The 19,436-nt window shown below is 53.7% G+C and overlaps 8 protein-coding genes across 8 annotated transcripts; 5 read left to right on the forward strand and 3 right to left on the reverse strand.

Annotated features, from left to right (window-relative positions):
- Nucleotides 1-519: 519 nt before the first annotated feature.
- Nucleotides 520-1,646, reverse strand: HMPREF1541_01162 (uncharacterized protein; the record flags this gene model as incomplete). Its single annotated transcript, XM_008713462.1, has 4 exons — nt 520-644; nt 714-1,039; nt 1,121-1,270; nt 1,378-1,646. The coding sequence occupies 4 exons, from the start codon at nt 1,644-1,646 to the stop codon at nt 520-522; spliced, it is 870 nt and encodes a 289-aa protein (XP_008711684.1).
- A 1,033-nt stretch (nt 1,647-2,679) lies between these two features.
- HMPREF1541_01163 (uncharacterized protein) lies at nt 2,680-4,563 on the forward strand (the record flags this gene model as incomplete). The annotated part of the gene is made up of 6 exons (XM_008713463.1): nt 2,680-2,907; nt 2,956-3,000; nt 3,137-3,241; nt 3,289-3,304; nt 3,372-4,318; nt 4,372-4,563. The coding sequence occupies 6 exons, from the start codon at nt 2,680-2,682 to the stop codon at nt 4,561-4,563; spliced, it is 1,533 nt and encodes a 510-aa protein (XP_008711685.1).
- Nucleotides 4,564-5,070: 507 nt separating this feature from the next.
- On the reverse strand, nt 5,071-6,341 carry HMPREF1541_01164 (26S protease regulatory subunit 8; the record flags this gene model as incomplete). Its single annotated transcript, XM_008713464.1, has 3 exons — nt 5,071-5,187; nt 5,241-6,058; nt 6,107-6,341. The coding sequence occupies 3 exons, from the start codon at nt 6,339-6,341 to the stop codon at nt 5,071-5,073; spliced, it is 1,170 nt and encodes a 389-aa protein (XP_008711686.1).
- Nucleotides 6,342-8,301: 1,960 nt separating this feature from the next.
- On the forward strand, nt 8,302-11,520 carry HMPREF1541_01165 (calcium/proton exchanger; the record flags this gene model as incomplete). The annotated part of the gene is made up of 1 exon (XM_008713465.1): nt 8,302-11,520. The coding sequence occupies one exon, from the start codon at nt 8,302-8,304 to the stop codon at nt 11,518-11,520; it is 3,219 nt and encodes a 1,072-aa protein (XP_008711687.1).
- A 611-nt stretch (nt 11,521-12,131) lies between these two features.
- HMPREF1541_01166 (uncharacterized protein) lies at nt 12,132-13,415 on the forward strand (the record flags this gene model as incomplete). The annotated part of the gene is made up of 1 exon (XM_008713466.1): nt 12,132-13,415. One exon carries the CDS (start codon nt 12,132-12,134, stop codon nt 13,413-13,415), a length of 1,284 nt encoding a protein of 427 aa, XP_008711688.1.
- Nucleotides 13,416-14,491: 1,076 nt separating this feature from the next.
- On the forward strand, nt 14,492-15,496 carry HMPREF1541_01167 (uncharacterized protein; the record flags this gene model as incomplete). Its single annotated transcript, XM_008713467.1, has 2 exons — nt 14,492-14,680; nt 14,768-15,496. The coding sequence occupies 2 exons, from the start codon at nt 14,492-14,494 to the stop codon at nt 15,494-15,496; spliced, it is 918 nt and encodes a 305-aa protein (XP_008711689.1).
- Nucleotides 15,497-16,238: 742 nt separating this feature from the next.
- Nucleotides 16,239-17,983, forward strand: HMPREF1541_01168 (uncharacterized protein; the record flags this gene model as incomplete). Its single annotated transcript, XM_008713468.1, has 3 exons — nt 16,239-16,397; nt 16,504-17,511; nt 17,630-17,983. 3 exons carry the CDS (start codon nt 16,239-16,241, stop codon nt 17,981-17,983), a joined length of 1,521 nt encoding a protein of 506 aa, XP_008711690.1.
- A 223-nt stretch (nt 17,984-18,206) lies between these two features.
- Nucleotides 18,207-19,331, reverse strand: HMPREF1541_01169 (uncharacterized protein; the record flags this gene model as incomplete). Its single annotated transcript, XM_008713469.1, has 1 exon — nt 18,207-19,331. One exon carries the CDS (start codon nt 19,329-19,331, stop codon nt 18,207-18,209), a length of 1,125 nt encoding a protein of 374 aa, XP_008711691.1.
- Between the last annotated feature and the right edge of the window lie 105 nt (nt 19,332-19,436).

The following is a 19,436-nucleotide window of genomic DNA, read 5'->3' on the forward strand; positions in this document are numbered from 1 at the left end:
TAGACGACTTACCGGGGGCACGAGAAAGGAGGTCCAGCCTTGTCGTACACCGGTTCCACCACCCGGAAGCTGCTTGAATCTATCTGATACGGACCGAGACGGTCGTCCGCCGAAGAAGGCGGAACGGAGCCAACAAGCAGCGTACCGCCTGGGGTGGTAGAGCTGGCCATAGGAGAAGGATGTAGCTGCCGCATCCAGAGATACGGGTCGATGCTGAGGGGGCGACACTATGAGCACGGCTAATCGAGCCCAAAATGAGCAGTCTTATACTTGAAACAAAGACTGCCAAGTCGCATCAGCTTTCACTCAGCTGACAACCTGACATGTCGCTAGATACAGTACCAGCTGAATGCAATCCGGCGTTTGGCTTGGATAGCATAAGCCAGAGTAAGCCGTGAGCTCCCCCGCTCTGTATAAAATCATGTAGTCTTGAAGCTTACGGAGTCACACTATGGGTAGGACCTTTCACTGACCCTAGCGCCCAATAGACGCTCCTCTTACTCATCTCAGCCCTGGTTGCTAGCAGCATCGGCCTCGCTTCCGAGCCTCATCAGCATTTGTTGTCATAAATGCCGGCGTTATTGCGCCTTCCATGCCAGAAGGAAGGCCGAGCCAACTTCTCCGCTTGTCCCTGTCGCCATGTCCTGATGCAAAAGGTTAGCATATGTTGGAGACAAGCTGTAAGAATTCGGTGATGGAGGTTGATGCCTTACCTAGGCGGAAGGAACCTGTCGCATGTGGCCCATTGAAGTAATCTACCGATCCAGAATCGCTACCAATCGCCGGCGTTTGCGAATCCTGTGTCAATTGCACATCACGCTTGCGTTTCTGTTCAACGAGCTTTCTGGCGAGATGCCTGAATAGGGGTTCAATGCCTTCTCCATCCACGGCGTTGACCTCTTGGCAATTGCTCCAGCCTTCGTCCAGCAACCATTGACCGGAGCTGCGTTTCGAGTTGCTGTGGTTCGGTGTCGAAGATAGTGTCACGCCGGCCAACTCTTCAGCGGCGAATGCAACGGCGCGTTCTAGAGGAATTCGCCTGGCGAATATCAGTAAGATGAACGGCCTCTGATTACAGCCACCAGAGACGAGAGGCCTAGACTTCAGAGTGTAGACTTACCTCCGACTCGGATCGTCCTCGACCAGATCTGCCTTGCATCCGACGATGTGAACAATGAGGTCGTCGTCGGCTTGAGCCTTGATCTCTCGCAGCCACGATTTCATTTCCTCAAAGCTGAGTTCATCAGTGATGTCGTAGCAAAGCAACGCTCTAGACCGGCGATATCAGCATCATAGCCCAGTGAGAGTGACAAGGCAAAGTCGAACCAAACGGGTCCTCGGTGTTCTTGAGACAGTGCTAAGGGGTGGTGTCCTTACGCTTGTGCGCCTCGGTAGTAGAGTCTCGATATCGAGCGGAACCGCTCTTGACCAGCCGTGTCCCAGATTTGAAGTTTCAACATGGTGCCGTCCTCATCAATGAGCCTCTTGGTGACAAAGCTTGCTCCAACGGTGGAGGGAACACTCTGCAAAGGAGCATTGGTCAGAAATCTCTCGACAAGACTCGTCTTTCCAACACCTTGACTGCCGAGCACAACTATCTTTGCCTCGAGCGAAGGCACGGGGAGCGGCTGGGGAGTAGCAGCCATCGTGAAAAGCACACTCCGAAATAGACTCGGATGCCGTTATTGCAGCTTTGGAATCATGGCTGTCCGATGATCGCTTTGAACAATACTCGAAGGGCTATCGAGTCTGTTTGGACGCGCACGTCATGGGCAGACACGCCTGAAATTCTCGACCGCGGTGATGGACAGACTGGTACGTTGACAAACAAAGCAACTACAACAATATAGACAGCAGAGTCACACTTTGAATTCGACCGGGATTAATCAAAACAGAGATACTGCAACAGGGATCTGCAGCCTCCGAGATGGGCAGTCACGCGCCCGCTATCGAAAAGCAACGTTGGCAGGGGTATCGGCGAATATCGTACGGTAGCGCGTTCTTCATAAAAATGTCATTTTGAATGTCGCTGATACATATGCAACATCAAGCAACCTTGCCATTGCGGTACGCATTGCTCGGTTTGAAGGCGAACTTAAAGGCTGGAATATCAACATCCCGTGCCACTGCGGTCTGGTACTGGCCAGGACATGGGTATAAAATAGGGCTGCAGGGACCACCGGAATGCGCACTGATCTCCCCCACACGCAGTGGACTCCGAGCATCACCATCTGTGATATTCGCGATTGCGCGGTGCCTATCGGCTTGCTCGAGTAAGACAGCCGTGAAGATTACCTCCCGAATCGCGGGAGACTCGAGCATGACCTAGACCCGGAGATCGAGCCAGCCCATGCGTGGTCAGCCAGATCTGCCGAAGATTCTATTCGAGGTTCGAGGCTCCGCTCGGCGTCATCACCGCACTCTGCGGGGAGAAGATCTAATCGCCTCTCCACCAACTTTCGTCGATGGCTCCTCGGCTATGGAGCTGCGCGCGCAGTTCGACTATAATAGCGTTAGCATCGTTTGCCTCTTCATCTTTGGTGGGTTTGTCGTCCTCGCGTTCTTCATTTCGTTCTATTGCTGCGCCCCAACCTTCAGCCCTCGTACCCACGACCACGTGCAAGATCCGGAACGAGCTTCGTTGCTATACAACAGCACCTAATTGAGGTGCCTTGCAGGATGAACCGCGACAAGGGCGAGCGCCCGGACGTCGGCCACTTGACGGGCGAAGAGATTGCAAAACACAACTCGGCGGAAAGCTGCTGGGTCATCGTTCATGGCAAGGCCTACGATGTGACAGAGTTTCTCCCAGAGCACCCCGGTGGTCCAAAGATTATACTCAAGTATGCCGGCAAAGATGCTACGGAGGAGTATGATCCTATACATCCCCCAGACACCCTGGACAAGGTCAGTATCCCGTCAGAATGTGCCACCTATCTCCTGACTTTGTATCAGTATCTTCCCAAGGACAAGCATCTGGGGCCAGTGAACATGAAAACAGTGGAAAAGGCAAGTTCAGCATGTTACTTTTCTCCCCTGGCTTCGCGCGAGCCACGTCGTCTCAAAGCCCGAAGTCGAGCCAGATTTGGCCAATTGTACCCCAGAAATGGTCATATCAGAGTCAGTCAGATTCTAGGTTCTAACACTTTTACAGGAGGAGAAAGAAGAATCGCCCGACGAGAAGGCTCGTCAAGAGCGCATCAAGAACATGCCCTCGCTAGACGCATGCTACAATCTCATGGTGAGACTCGAGTGTCCCAGTTTATTTCAAACGCTAACGAGCTCTAGGACTTCGAGTCAGTCGGTATGCGATGCCCTCCTTCCCCCGGACTTTACCTTCTCTCTGAACGCGACATGCTGACAATTTTCAGCTCGAGAGGTGATGAAGAAGCCTGCATGGGCCTACTACTCCTCAGGCGCAGACGACGAGATCACCATGCGCGAAAACCATTCTGCCTTTCACAAAATCTGGTTTAGACCTCGTGTATTAATCGATGTCGAGAACGTTGACATTTCCACGAAAATGCTGGGAACAAAGGTCGATATCCCCTTCTACGTGACCGCCACCGCTCTGGGCAAGCTCGGCAACCCTGAAGGCGAAGTGCTCCTCACCCGCGGCGCCAAGAAGCACAATGTTGTGCAAATGATCCCTACACTTGCGTCCTGCAGTTTTGATGAGATCGTCGACGCACGGGAGGGCGACCAAGTTCAATGGCTTCAGTTGTACGTCAACAAGGACCGCAAGATTACAGAGAAAATCGTGAAGCACGCAGAGTCGAGGGGTTGCAAGGGTCTATTCATTACTGTCGACGCACCACAGCTTGGCAGGCGGGAGAAGGATATGCGCTCGAAATTCGACGACTCGGGCAGCAATGTGCAGAGTTCGAGTGGCGAGAACGTAGACCGAAGTCAGGGTGCAGCTCGCGCCATCTCCTCCTTCATCGACCCTGGTCTATCGTGGAAGGATATTCCCTGGTTCCAGTCTATCACAAAAATGCCTATCATCCTCAAGGGCGTACAGCGCGTGGAGGATGTTCTGAAGGCGATTGACTACAAGTGCCACGGCGTTGTGTTGTCCAACCACGGTGGCCGGCAGCTCGACTTTGCACGATCGGGTATCGAGGTACTTGCGGAAGTGATGCCCGTACTCAGAGAACGGAATTTGCAGAACAGCCTGGAAATATTCGTCGATGGTGGTGTCAGGCGTGCTACGGATATCATCAAGGCTTTGTGCCTGGGCGCCACGGGTGTGGGCATTGGACGCCCATTCCTGTTCGCTATGTCCGCCTATGGGCTGCCAGGTGTTGATCGGGCAATGGTAAGGCGAAACTTTAACTCACCATTGCCGCATTGTGCTAACTCTTGTGCCAGCAACTCCTGAAAGATGAGATGGTCATGAACATGCGGCTTATCGGCGCCAGTTCGGTCGATCAACTGACGCCCGACATGGTCGACTGCACCGGCCTGAAGATGCACACGACAGGAGTGCCGGATGACAGTCTGTCGCTACGGAGTTATGATGCGCTGATCACCCCACATATGATGTTGAAGGGCAAGCTGTAGGTTATTGAAGCAGGTTCAAAGGACGTCAGTATGAATTCAAGAAGAGTCTCAGGAATTTGCCAAATGGTAGAAGGTGCATTAGTGGATTGATCTGAACAAAGCCGGTAGGTCAGCAGCGTAACGGTACGAAGCGATCACGTATTTGGGGAAGATATCATGAGGTCGGAATGCATTGTGGCTTCAAGCATCTGGCCTGTATACTTATGGTAGATAGCACCAGGCAACAAATTCATCACATTGGATCGGGCAAGCTTCAGAGACGGTGCACTGTATGCTTCGAGTTGCAGCGCTCAACTGCGCTTGCCGAGTTCCTTTATAGGACCGTACACCGCAAGCGCCTTTCCGCTATGAGCCGCCGAAAGCTATGACTGCTATCATCTCATTACCGGCAATAGAGCTGTCGAGGCTCGGCCTGTGCCGTCAACGCCCCAAGAATCCGAAGACAATGTCGCAGTGCGCCCCGGCTCCTTGGCAATATGCACCATACCAGCCGAGAACCGGAATAGTCTACTTCCAGAGCTTGCCCAAGCTGACCTCCTTGTCGTTCGCCTTGTTCAACACCTTCGCCGTTGCGAGGTCGAAGTCTTCCTGTGTGACATGAACTCTGCGCTCACGAAGTGCGAACTGCAAGCAGGTTAGCGTAACTCGTGGAATCGTGGAAGACACTGATGACTTACCATGCCGGCCTCCGTACAGACACCCTTCAACTCGGCACCAGAACACCCATTCATCTTCTCTGCAATCTTTGTTAGATCAATGCCTCTCGTCAAGTTCATCGATCTCGAGTGAATTTTGAGAATATCCGCCCTCGCCTCTACCGTTGGTGGGGGAAACTCAATCTTACGATCTATCCGACCTGGTCGAAGGAGTGCAGGATCTAGGATATCGAGACGATTGGTGGCCATGATGACCTTGATGTTTTTCGTAGGTTCAAAGCCATCAAGCTGATTGAGAAGCTCCAACATCGTCCGCTGCACTTCTGAATCGCCGCCACTTGAGCCCTCCACGCGCGAGGAACCGATAGAGTCAATCTCGTCCATGAAGATGATCGAGGGTGCGTGCTCACGCGCCATTACGAAGAGCTCACGCACCATTCGGGAACCCTCGCCGATGTATTTCTGCACCAGCTCGGAGCCCGACACGCGGATAAATTTGCAGTCGGCGTGGTGGGCGACAGCGCGAGCGAGCAGCGTCTTGCCAGTACCAGGAGGGCCGTACAGCAGAACACCTTTGGGCTGCGCAATACCGAGAGACTCGAACAATTCGGGATGGTTGAGACCTAGCTCGATGACTTCCTTGATCTCTTTAATTTGCTGGTCGAGACCGCCGATCATGTCGTAGGTAGAATCTGGAACCTTTTCCACCATCATGAGGGAGACCAGCGGGTCTACGGAAGAGGGCAGCATCTTTTCCAGCTTGTAGGAGTCTGAGAGGAGGGACACGCGCTTGCCAACGGTGAGCTTGGAGATGTCAACGCCATCAGCAATGTCGACGACTGTTATTTGTTAGCTGTAACGCAGGGCTGCGATCGTGTTGGACTTACCATATTTACCCTCCGGATGTACTTTGACCAGCACTTTCTTGGTGCCCATCACCTTCACGACCTCACCAACATAAGATCCCGGTTGTTGCAGCAGCCCCAGTTCTTCCCGCAATAACCGCACTCTTGAGTTGTAGTCATTTCTCTGTGCTTCTAACCGGCGGAGGACTGCTTGGCCCTGTATGATCTCAAGTTTGAGACTCTCAATCTTGTTGTGATAGAAGTTATCGAGCGCCATGATGGCGGCAGGAGTTCGAGATGTAAATGGCGAAAGGTCAAGAAGTTTGGCTTGCAGGCAAGTTATTAAATGAAGATGATGATTGTTGCGGAGATTCGTACGAGTGAAGGGCAGTCCAACCTGTTGTATCGGAGACGCGCAGGCAAATCGTAGCCTTCTGCTTAAGTAATGACGAGGCTGAAGTCTCCAAGGGAGACGACCAATCAAAACCCCACTTCGAGTGTCCATGTCGGATGAGGATGTTTCACTACGAACAGCTTCCGCTTCGCAAAGCTCTCCCTAACTTTGAGAATAGATTTATCAAATCGGGCTGTTGTTTACTCGATGTTCAATCTTCTCGGTCATATACGCCAGGTATGTAGTATATCCAGAAAAAGACGTCGCGGGTTGAGTAGGCGATGCAAATTCACGCGACAGTCTCCGGGGCTTCTCATAGACTCTGTCAACATGCTCGCTCGCAACCGTTCCTCAGCTCTGACTGATTCACCGTTTGCAATGACGCCCTGGCTGAGGTTCGCTTATCAGACAATCCTTCTTATCTAGGCTCTCGAATAGGAGCGTCAATGCCTCCAGAGCCCAATTGTGGGTCTCAGCTTTTGACCACGTATGAGACCGGGATGGCGAGATGGCTATATTGTGCGCCTCTCAACGCCCTGTCTCTTACGACAAGGGCGAATTGCTTCAATCTTTGTCCTTCAACTCTGAGGCTTGAGGAGTCTACTGGCTATAAGCGGTCCTGGGTCACTGTGATACGTTGCTTTGAACATCCTGATTTGGTTTGAAGACATTGCTGTCGCGATGGAGAGGCAGAGGTGTTGCGATATGAGCGGAATGATTGACTATGGTACTTTCACTGCGACGGGGCAAACTTCTTCAGTCGGGCTTTAAATATACTGTTGTGCATAGATTGCTATACACCCGAAGCGCGACAGTTGTGTTCAAGCATTTGGCTCCTGTAATCGGTGATGGGACGACAACAATTAAAGGGTCCGGAGCATCTAGGAAGATCATCGACACATCGTCATCGTCCACTAGGTGAGGTATTTGGAGCGCACCACCCAATGAGCCTTCTCGTGCGGTGGCTTCGTGCGAAGTCAGGCACGACAGTCGGTGCGACAATTCTATGCAAAGGACTTGCCAGGATATACGCAGACACGTTGCGCTCGCAGTGGTGACATCGATGCGAATACAGGTCTTGGCTCCTCAGAGATTGACAGGGTGCTGAGAAAAGATATCTACAGCGTACCGTCAGTGAAGCAGAGGTAGATAGAAACTGATCAAGCATTAGTATTGGTAACTACGTGGATACATCCACGAAGGAAAGAGTGACCAAGGCATGTGCACGTGGGTGGGCGCTTGCTCGCCGCGAGTGTCCGCCATAGCCGATCTACAGAACCAATAAGGGCGCTAATGGCGCTTCATGGCGCTCATAGCGCCTACGGGTCCCATAGTGCCCGAGCTGCAGCCTCGTACTCCAACTACTACTCGGGCTGCTCCAACCCAAACAAAGACGCTTGCGGACTTCTACTGCACGTGCCAGCTGATTGCGTAGGCAGATCGTCTGTCAACTTGGGCTTGCAACACGGCAGCTCAAATCATCTGCCAGAAATCCATCAGATGATGTGTCTAATTCTCCGCTGATGTGCATGCGGACCTCCTCCAGACACCGCCAGAACCGCTGACATTCCTGCGATAAAACAATAACATCAGGTCCCGCCCCGCCGAAAGTCTGCTGCTTCCCCAGTTTGCTCGTCATGTCTGGTAGTGGTACTCCGGCCCGCAGTCCCAAGCTTGAGCCTGCCCCAGGATCCCAGCCTCAAACTCGAGTGACTTCTGGGCCAAGTTCTGTTGGCGAGGATGATGACGCTCGTAGAAAGACGTTTCGGTTGAGCACAGGTCGCGAATATGGTATGTCATAAGGACACGCTTACTGCACTTTCAACTCACACATGCAGGCACGATGTCCTCCGCTCGGTCCCGGCCGCTGCAACGGCAGGCGACGATTGGCTCGCCAACGGATACCAGAGGGCCAGATAGCGCAGGTTATTTCCCCCCAATATCGCCTCAAGTCAATCGGGGGAAGAGGCCATCAGTGGGCCGACGAGCATCCACCGCCAAACCCCATAGGGGCGAACAGTTCTCCGTTGACGATGATCCGTCCGAAGTCGAGGAAGACCGTGAGGTGCGACCTCCGACTGTCTCAAGGTCGCAGTCAACGCGTCGGAGAAGAACCACCTTTCAGCCTCCGCAGCTGCCACGTGTAGACTCCAGCCGCGAGGAGGACGAGGAGGAGGCAGAAACAGAACCAGAGGAGCCAGTCACACCTCACCAACCAGAACCCCAGGTCGAGGAGGAACACGATGAAGACGTTGCCGAGGAAACATTAGATGAAGCTGCAGATGGAGATGATGATCTCGATTTGAGTGACGCCGAGAGTTTCACACTCAGAGACCGTCAGCTGGCCATCAACCAAACTCATCCCTTCGGTATCAGGATCTGGAAGCCAGCGCTATACAAGAAGAATAGATCAGTGGAAAAGAACGCGGAAGAGGACATCCATTCGTCACCGAGCCAGATTGTAAGCCCCTGGCTGTGGTTCTTTAATGTGTTGTGGACACTGCTGTTCGGATGGTGGCTTGCATTGGCCGCCATTCTCGGTGCAGTCGCCTGCTTCATGTTTGCATTTGAGAAAAGCGCCGCTGCTTACGGTCGAGTCTTCTGGGGCATTTCGGGCTATCTCTTTTGGCCGTTCGGCAAATTCGTGAGACTCGAATCGGATGAGAACTACGCCGAGGAAGATGAGGGTGAAGGTCGAAGCATTGGAGAATACGAGCGCTGGCAGGCCGGCGATCTGGAATACGGACGCCTTATGTTTGGTCCGACTCTCACCCACACTGGCTCCATCGTCGGCAGACGACGCAACAGCATCGAGTCGGCAAGCGAACACGACAGCCTACTTGAACGATCTGGTAGAATGGACCGTTATGAAACTGACCTCGGCACTCGTGCCAAACGCCGACTCTTTGGTCGTGGCCAATGGACGCTAGGAAGGGTGATCTTCTTCGTCTTTTTCTACTTCAACCTCGCACCCTTGATGGCTGTGGTCTCCCTGATATGCTGGTTTCTAGTCTTCTGGATCCCAATGGGAAGAGTCACGTGGATACTCATCCATCATATGCGAAAGCGTCCTTTGGCCTTGGGGTTTCACGCTGATGTGTCACACGCTCGGGAGTCGTCTAGGCCGTCATCTATTCTGCTTTGCACCTACAGAGCAGTTGGAATCAAGTACTGGAAGTATACGGTTGACGGCACCAATATCTTTCTGATCAATTTCCTCGCCGTGGTTGTCTTTGTCATCTTCGACAACTTCTTCCTCAGAGAATTCTTGAAGATCGAGACATGGTTCACCAGTCCTGCTCTTCTATTTCCGCTGGGTTTGGTTTCGATTATTCCACTGGCGTACTTCATCGGACAGGCCGTGGCATCCATATCTGCACAGTCAACAATGGGCATGGGTGCAGCTGTCAATGCGTTCTTCTCCACGGTCGTGGAGGTCTACCTATACTGCATCGCGCTCAACGAGGGTAAAGGCCGCCTGGTGGAAGGTAGCGTCGTTGGCAGCATCTTTGCCGGCATTCTCTTCCTGCCGGGACTATCAATGTGTTTTGGGGCTATCAAACGAAAGACACAGCGTTTCAATGTCCAATCCGCCGGCGCCAGCTCCACGATGTTGCTATTTGCGGTCGTTGCGGCGTTCGCTCCGACTCTGTTTTACAAGATTTATGGCAGCCACGAGCTTATCTGCAAAGAATGCTCCAACACCTTCGATGACGAACGAGATTGTCGCCAATGCTACTTCCGCCAAGTGCCAGCCATCAATGATCAATTCTACACTACTGCCGTTCGACCCTTCGCTTGGGCAGCTGCAGTCTTGCTGTTCTCATCGTACATGATTGGTCTGCTCTTTACTCTGCGTACTCATGCTTCCATCATCTGGAGTAATGAGGCCGACGAGAAGAAGCCAATCACAGCGTCTCAGACGCTCGAGATCAGTCCAACAGACACAAGACGGCAGAGCATGTACCCATCTCTAGGACAGCCTACAGCGCACGGCAGTCAGGTTTCGCGTACGAATGTTAGAAACTCGCAGCTTTACAAGAAGATCCTTGGACAGTCTCTTAAGTCAGCTGGTCTTGCTCCTGATGGTGATGGTTCTGGTGATCAAACGCGCCTGGGGTCACAAGTTCATGCAATCGACCATGCACAAGGCGAGCTCCCGCACAAGCCACCACCCAGGCCTAATCGAAGCGGTCTTACGACCCCGGATCCTCAAGCAGAAATGATTCCTGGGCTAACGGCGGAAGAGAATAGCAAGCTCCTTCGGCGCGTGACCGAGCTTGCATCAACAGCAGCAACCGTGGCAGCGAGAGAGGCTACGGCAAACCCACGTGCAGCTGCTTACCAGGCGACTCATAACAAGAACGACAAGACCTTGAGGCCGTCCGGAATCCAGCGCTCTGACACCATTGGCGCTCCCGCGGCTGCACCAGCTCAGACGGAGCAAGTCGCGGGTGGTCATGATGCGCCAAACTGGTCCCGGACCAAATCAATGGTGATTCTACTCGGTGCAACCGTGTTATATGCCGCTATCGCCGAGGTCTTGGTCGACACCGTTGATGTCGTTCTTGAGTCATCTGACATTGATGAAAAGTTTTTGGGTATCACACTATTCGCGCTTGTGCCCAATACAACGGAGTTCTTGAACGCCATATCCTTTGCAATGAATGGTAACATTGCCCTGAGTATGGAAATTGGTTCTGCATACGCCTTGCAGGTCTGCCTTTTGCAAATTCCGGCGCTTGTGTTGTACTCGGCCCTGCACGGCAGATATGTCGATCCCACAAGTCTTCTGGACCACACCTTCAACCTTATCTTTCCTCAATGGGACATGGTGACCACGATACTGTGTGTCTTCTTGCTGAGCTATATCTGCACAGAGGGCAAGAGTAATTATTTCAAGGGCAGTATCCTGGTGCTGACCTACCTGGTGGTCCTACTAGGTTTCTACCTTAGCGGCTATACCGACATGGAAAGTATGGAAGTCAACCCACTGGACACACTCGCCCTGGGCTCAAGTATGGGGCTGCGATCCGGGCTGTCCGGGGGTAAAGAGCTGTGAAACAAACGTGGGAGCATTGGTGGCAATAGATTATCTGTACCATGAGCATTTAATGTGACGCATTCGTATAGTGCCTGGTGCAACGAATGCATTGTTGCATGGCAGCAAAGTTGAGACGCTATGAGATCTCTCTAGTTGCATGATCTTATCATTTTAGGCCTCTAACAAAGGTTGCCGACCTCGTGGTGTAGGCCTAGCTCGAAGTGGGCGGGGACCCCGTTCCGTAGCGCAAGGAGGCGGACCTGATACATTGGCCTCAACAGGCTACAATATTGAAACAACTCAGCCTGGTTGTTGCGACCGCTTGCAGCTGTTTCATGGTCTCAGTCTCCTAGGCACAGACAGTGAGGCAGTGACCGCCCTTTGATGCATACGTACAAGCGTTACGAATCCCTTGGCATTCCCTTCTCCCCCACGCTTACCCTTTTGAGTAGGTTGGCTCTAGAAAGTGTTGTCTGTTGAGTCTCACGCGCCTCATCTCCCAGATCATTAGATGTATCTTTCCCTTCCTATCTTCTGTCGCCATGTTGTATTACGAGTGTTATCAGAACCCTTACATCTAGCCGTTGCATCAGCCTTCAAGGGGAACTCGAACCGCTGTAGCTAGCACCATGGATACTCGCTTGCCACCTGACCTGCTGGACGTCCTCTCGAACTCTATCGTTTCCAACAACATCATCACCTATCTTCCACTCGCATCGCGCTTCGCTTTGATCAGAACATGCCATTCCTACAGAAACCATCTGCTCAGCAGATCCGACGCTTTCCGGTGTCTCGACCTTTCCAAATGCAAAGGTGCCTACATCCCGTATATGCGGGTGGATTCAGGGGGCCAGTCCTTCAGGGCCGAACGGATGGACGAGAGTCTCACCGAGGATGAGTTCCACGCTGGGCCGCTGCGTGGCGTGCTTCGGAATCTTCATCGGCAGAAGATCATGCCAGCGGTGAACAGCTTGGTATTAGATGGCTTGGCGTCCATTACCAATGACCTCTTGCACGAGATGGTCACGTCTATGGAATACAACGTTCGTCTCTTGAGTATACGACGGTGTCCCAACGTCAACCAAGCCAAGTTGCAACAGCTTCTTGCCTATATATGCCGGCCTGGCAGGCCTGAGGGAACGCCACGTCTGCAAGGTCTGTATATGTTTACGAATCCTTCGCAAACAAGACCTCATACAGATCGTACCGGGATCATCGGAGCAGATGGGGCTCAACTTGGCGCATTGCCAACTACAAAAGGGGTTTGGGACGGTACCGAGCCTTACTATGCGCCAGCAGGCCGTCTGGTGCACCTGACTAAACCGGATGCCACCTTCTGGGCCCAAACCATCGGTCTTTGCAAAGGCATCGTTTGGTTCGATGCTATTCTTTGCACCCATATGCATTCCGGGATGGCGCCGATGATCAGCGACAACATCCGGGATGAGAGGCCGGAGATGCCTCCAATTGCAACCATTGCTCTGGGCCCTGCTGGATGCACTGGCTGCGGGCGTGCACCACAAGGGGCACCAGTTTGGGGTCAAAGCGACTTTGAAGAGTTTCCACTTCTGTGGCCACCGCCAGCGTCTGGAAGGATCGTTGATGCCATCCGGCCGCCGCCTCAAAGATCAAGTGACAACACTGCGACTCAACGTCTCATCGTATCGTGTCAGTGGTGTATTGATAACCGGCACTGTGATTCTTGTCACAAATGGTGGTGCAGCGACTGCTACAATCCAAAGGAGGGCAAAAACATCCAGACGGTGGAGGAGCTGCATGACCAAGGCGCCATCTCGCAGCAGCGGTCCTTCGAGTCGAACACGTCTATCAAGGTACTACAAGGTTTCTGCGTCCAAGAATGTCTCCGTGGCGAGCTCATGGCGGGTGCGGGAGCAGGTGGGATGTGGGGCTGAAACTGTCTCTGAAGAGTGTCATTATGGTTCTTTTCAGAAATTGTACGGTGTCCCTGTTGTTACCGCTACCGAAATGCCTGTGTTTTGCCCTGGGGCCTTTGTCAACGGATGTGGGCTAACACTTCGACTCTACAGGCTCGGCAGAAGATGGCCGTCACCCGCGAATGTTGGGAGTGTGGCAAGGTGTGCGCCGCTTGCGCTCCCCTGGCGGCTCGATCATGCAAACGGTGCAAGAGCGAATATTGCATCTTCCACAATACAGGATGCGACGCGACTACGGTGTGTGCCAATTGCGACCTCTTCCTGATGAGGCAGTATAAGAGAAAGAGGCTGATGATGATTGATTTCATGTGATAGTGCGATTGGTGCTCCTTTCGAGGCGGCCGGCGTACGTGAGTACCCTCGGATATGGCAAATGGCATGGCTAATCTCTACACAGTCGCGACTTATACTGACCATCAGTCTCTTCCCTCGCCTCGGCTGTCCCGACTGTGAGATCGGTATACCAGAAGCCTCATGTTTATCACCATCGGCCAGCATGGCATATTAGTACCCACGTGCAAAGGCCTCACAACCTCGAGCTACCACATCACCCTGCTTTGGTACTCCTACTCCACACCTTCTGTAACCACTACTGCTCTCGGCGCAAGCGACTAGAGCCAGCGTTCTCGACTCCATGCAACACTTATGTAACAACAATGATACTAATATCCTCGGCTGTGAACGCAGCTGCCATAAAGACTTTCCCTTGCCTTGCTCGTGTAATGACCGGGATAGTGCATGTGCGGGTGCGAGGTGAGGTTTGGACTATGTTACATCTCCATTCTGATGTATCCCTTAAGGTCGATCATTTGCTCGTCGAGGAGCATCAAGGTTCATACAACATCTAGCATAGCATGGATTTGCGGGCAAACCCTTTAGCCTCGTCAGAGCGATAAGTGTCACGTGTCAGGCTATACGCCTGACCACTAGATGCGCCTAATCTCAATCTTAGCTTTGTTCTGTTATTCGCTCAACAGATATACTCACGAGTACGAGCAATGGCTCAGATGATGGTATAGTACTGTTCGTCAACCATGCCGGTATGCATCAGCTGCAGCACACCGGTGAAACATTTGTACACGACGTACAGCAAAGCCGACGATCGCTCCCTCGGAAAAGGGGTCAGGTTGACGCAATGCCCCGTATGCAAGCAGTTCGCAGATCGCTATGTTGAATACGATTTCGTATTGCTCTTCATCGACCTTGTCTTGATCAAGCCACAGGTATGTCTCGTCTTGCAATCCCAAAAGGGTTTCTTCTTGGTTTCTGCCTGCTTGGTGGTTCCTGACTAACAGCCTCTCTTGGCAAAGGTTTATCGCCATCTCCTCTTCAACCGGCTTGGACGAGCCGATGACAAGCTCGATCCAAGCATTTTCCGATTAGGCACTCTGCTCGTGCTCTTCGACGTCTACATCACTTGGGCTAGAATTGAACGCTCCAATGCCTCGTCTGAGGACGGCCAGCAAGGACCACAGTGGGCGCTGTCCGAGAGTCCTATCATTATTCAGTACATGTTCTTCCTCACGATGAACGTGCTCGCGACTGTTGCGCAGCATGCAGTGATTCGATTCTTGTCGAGGGTCCTGCTTTCTCGGTCAGTGTCGCAACACGTGCGCTTTCTGACTACAGAAGAGCATGCTCAGACGGTGAGATGTTCTGCCGGGGCGTCACCAGCAGCGATCTCAACGGCCCTCCTCGTATCTAGCTGCAGCAAGTTGTTCCCGATATTGCTGGTCATCTGGCCTTCGGCTAATTCGGAGGATGAGAATGGACGGGACCCGCTAGGCGGAGGGCTAGGCCGGGCCTTCGTCTCGAACGCAGCTCAATATGTTGGCTGGGTGGTGCTACTTAACAACATCGAAGCCTTGCTAATCCTCCTGGACTGCGGCTATGTAATTGCAACGAGCCTGGCGATTGCCGGTCTTGTGTGCCGATGGACCCTCGAGGGCTGGCTCTTGGCTCTTGTCGGGCTGAGGAGCTCGAGCTCACGAGAAGCCGTGTCCGGTTTCGTGCATAGTTGGTACGCTTCGAGCAAATGAAGATGTGTGCTAGTGTTCCCGTGTTCGGATCCGGAACGGGGCAAGCAACGCGAACACCAGGACCATTTTCTGGGGAAGCGGCTGGACGTGAAGTAGCAGCCACGTGAACTGTAGCCATGCATGTAGCATCCGGTCCAGCAACGTGTCACAGCCACGGACACCCGGAAGAGAGTGCAGAGTCGTTCGCAAGCGGATGAGGGGCCCCATGTCATTGTGGCAACCGTGAGCTTGCCGTTCTCACTGCCGTGCTCTTGGCTTGTGCCAAGCCCCCCTACGACGCGGAGGCTGCAGGGCCGCGCTTGGCTATCCCGCATTTTCTGGAGATCGACTGGGGACCCGTCCACTCTGCTTGCCCCTCCGCCCCCAAAATCCCAGCTGTCCCGGAGAATCTTCCTTAGCAATCTGGAGTAGTGCGCAGCCACCACGAATGGCGCCGGTGGGCTGCTACGCCGCGGGATCTAGTGCTCCACGTTTCTTGACCCTGGGCTAGCGACTCCCAGTGCGTGCAAATATCGCTTGCCTTTGTTGTTCGTTGCTTGGGAACATTCCAGGTGCCACATCCGATGACTACCGAGTCCTGGGCGTCATGAGGACATCATATAATCTGTCTGTTTTTTCAGGCTGAAAAGGCCTAGATCCGCTAATGATAGCTTCTCGTTCTTAACTGTGGGCTCCTCCTCCCTAACTCTTGCTTCCGCACCAGAACCCGCATTTCGACCTCAGACTTTGTATCTCTCTGAAGATGGCATCGGCGACAGCGGGCGGGCACGCTCTGAACCATGCAACCAAAGCAGATCTTGAACAGTCCCAGCATATTGATGAGAAGAGCAGTGAGTCGGACGGAAATGATCTGAACGTAATCACCTGGACCGAGAAGGAGGAGAAAGCAGTTCGCAACAAGGTCAGTCATGTCAACTTTCGCCTGCACTGTGCATGCTTCAGGGCTCCCACGTGGAGCCACGTCGTGTCTGCTGGCCTCAGACTGATAGCGTACTGATTTCACACAGATCGATTGGTATATCGTTCCTCTCGTCACATTCCTCTATCTGCTCTGCTTCCTTGACCGTGCCAACATCGGCAATGCCCGCATCCAAGGCATGCAGGAAGACCTGGCCCTATACGGCTACCGCTTCAACTGGGCAGGGAGCATCTTCTACATTGTCTACCTGCTTGTTGAAGTCCCCTCGAACATCATTCTCAAGCGCGTTGGACCTCGCTTCTATCTCCCGTTGCTCGTCGTAGGCTTCGGCGTGGTCTCAATGTGCACGGCTTTCGTCAAGGACTTCGCCGGGCTCTGCACGGCGCGAGCCTTTCTCGGCATCTTCGAAGGCGGAGCCATGCCCGGCATCGCCTTCTTCCTATCCTGCTTCTACAAGCGCAAGGAGCTCTACTTCCGCATCGGCATCTTCGTGTCAGCAGCCTCCATGGCCGGTGCCTTTGGAGGGCTTCTGGCTACCGGTCTCGCACGTATCCCGCGCTGGGGCTCGGATGCGGCACCCATCCACACGTGGCGCAACATTTTCTTCTTTGAAGGGCTTATCACCATCTTCGCCGGCCTTCTCGCGCCCATCATTATGCCCCAGAGTCCCAGCACCTGCAAGTGGCTGACCGAGCGACAACGCTACATTGCCCACGAGCGCCTGATCCGCGAGTACAAGTCCGACCCCATGGAGACAGTCAAGGCGCGACATGTGAAGCGTGCCGTGTTCAACGTCAACAACATCGTCGCCGCTGGAGGCTTCTTTGCCATCAACGTCACCGTGCAGGGTGTCAGTATTTTCATGCCGACCATTCTCGCCGATCTAGGCTGGACTGCCACTCAAGCACAGCTGTACTCCGTTCCCCCTTACGTCTGTGCCTGTTTCGTGGCCATCCTGGTCGCCTTCATCAGCGACAAGACTCAGAGGCGAGGCGTCTACCTCGCGAGTTTCACCTTTTTAGGCATCGCCGGCTTCAGCATTCTGCGCTGGTACCAGGGCGTCAACGCCCGCTACGGCGCGGTCTATCTCGTCGTGGTAAGTCTCTCATTCCGTTCAACGATATCATTTCCTGTATCCCCCGAAAAAACCCCCTCCCACAGCATAAGCCCCAACCCCATATTCAGTCAAACTAACATTCTCCCTTTTCACCCAGATCGGCGCCTTCCCCGGCGGCCCCGGCTTCCTCTCCTGGGCAGTCAACAACACCGCGGGCCCCAACGTCCGCGCCGTCGCCTCCGGCTACATCGTCTCGCTCGGGACCATGGGCGGCATCCTCGCCACGTGGGCGTACCTGCGCGACGACGCGCCCCTCTACCACATCGGCCACAACATCAACCTGAGCATGCAGGTCTTGGTGCTGTGCCTCGCCAGCTTCGGCATCTACTGGTGCCACCGCGAGAACCGGTTGCGCGACCAGGGCAAGCGCGACCATCGCCTCAATGGCCTCACTGAGGCGGAGCAGGCGGATCTCGGCCACTTGCATCCGAGCTTTAGGTATATCTCATGATGAGGGGATGGGGAGATAACGGTGAGGGGGGCGGAGGGGAAGGTCGGAGCTGGGTAGCCATCGTGACAGTTGAGTCCCAAAAAAGAAAAGCTGCGTGGTGGGGAATCATGGCAGTGGAACAGTATGCATGAAGGGATTTGAATGTTCAAGCAGATAACGATGAGAATCTCGGACTTTTTGTGTCCTGACTTATTTGTTTGTTCCAATGCACGGAGGATCTGACCTACTTCAGTTGACTGGCCGCCCCTGTTTTCATCTCTCTCTGGTCCCACCAAGCCCTCAATGCTTCAACTTTTGCTCCTAGGCCCATTTGTCTCAACACGTCTCTATCCACCACAAACCATCCCAGAGTCTGCCTTTTCTCTTCCAGCTTGGCTGGCAGGTTCGCGTAGGCATTCAGCATGTGAGAAGTGTTGACATCACCGCTCCCTGTTCCACACTGCTGCATCACCACGTCTTGTAGTAAAGCAACCGTGCCACGTTCTGGTTTGAAATTCTGTGCGTCGATGTAGGCAGCCAGGCTGACGCCAGAGAAGAGATGCGACACGGACAGATCGTGCAGCTTCACATGACGTTTGGGCGGGAAGGCTTGAGAGTTGCGTAGCAAGGTCTGACCTGTCCAGGTGACAACTACGAGTAGGCTCACTGGAGTTGAGGGCGGTAGCCCTGGAAGATCAGCTAGGTTGGTGAGCTCCGGAGTCGGGTATGACGGAGCACGCTCTTGCTCTACTGCCATCGGCATCTTTGAGGGCATCTCGCTGGAGTACGGCGAGGCACTGTGATCGATCTCATGAAGGGTCTGGCGGCGTTGTTGCGTAGTGGCGACGCTAGGAGTCCTCGTCTCGAAGTCACCGGAGGATTGTGTGCCTGAAGGTTCCTCCATGTTGGTGTCTCCACTACTTTCGGTACTCGACAGCGAAGCACTAGGTCGCGGTTGCTTGAATAGGGGTGGAACCAAAGACGCCGAGTCATGGATTGCCTCAGAACGCTGGCGTTTGTGGACAGGGCGCAAGGAGGTCGGCAGAGGTTCCTGGGGCTCGCGAATGAAGCCACCTTCTTCGGTTGATGTGGAGGGTGCGCTTGCACGCTCGACTATCTCGCAATCGTAGATTCCCAGGAAGAGGATCTGACCAGGGAGCTTCCTCCGGGGTGCCTTCTTCACCTCAAATTGGCGAACTTCGAGAATGTCGCCTTTCTCAACATTCAGTCGCAGCTCGGGTAGTACGAGTGCTTGGACAATGAGTTCGTCATCAGTGAGGTAGTATCTTGAGGCTTGGGGTGGATTCTTCTCGGTCGTGTGCCTCTCACTCACAACTGCCTGAGGCACGACACTCTGGACGCGGAGCATGAGGGAGGGGGGACGGTGGGCGGTACGAAGGAGCTCGGACAAGCAGGCGCGCATTGCCCATTCTCATGGTCGCGACTACTGAGAATGCCGCTCAGTGAGCCGCAA

Source organism: Cyphellophora europaea (assembly GCF_000365145.1).
Source record: "Cyphellophora europaea CBS 101466 unplaced genomic scaffold supercont1.1, whole genome shotgun sequence".
NCBI classification, from domain to species: domain Eukaryota; kingdom Fungi; phylum Ascomycota; class Eurotiomycetes; order Chaetothyriales; family Cyphellophoraceae; genus Cyphellophora; species Cyphellophora europaea.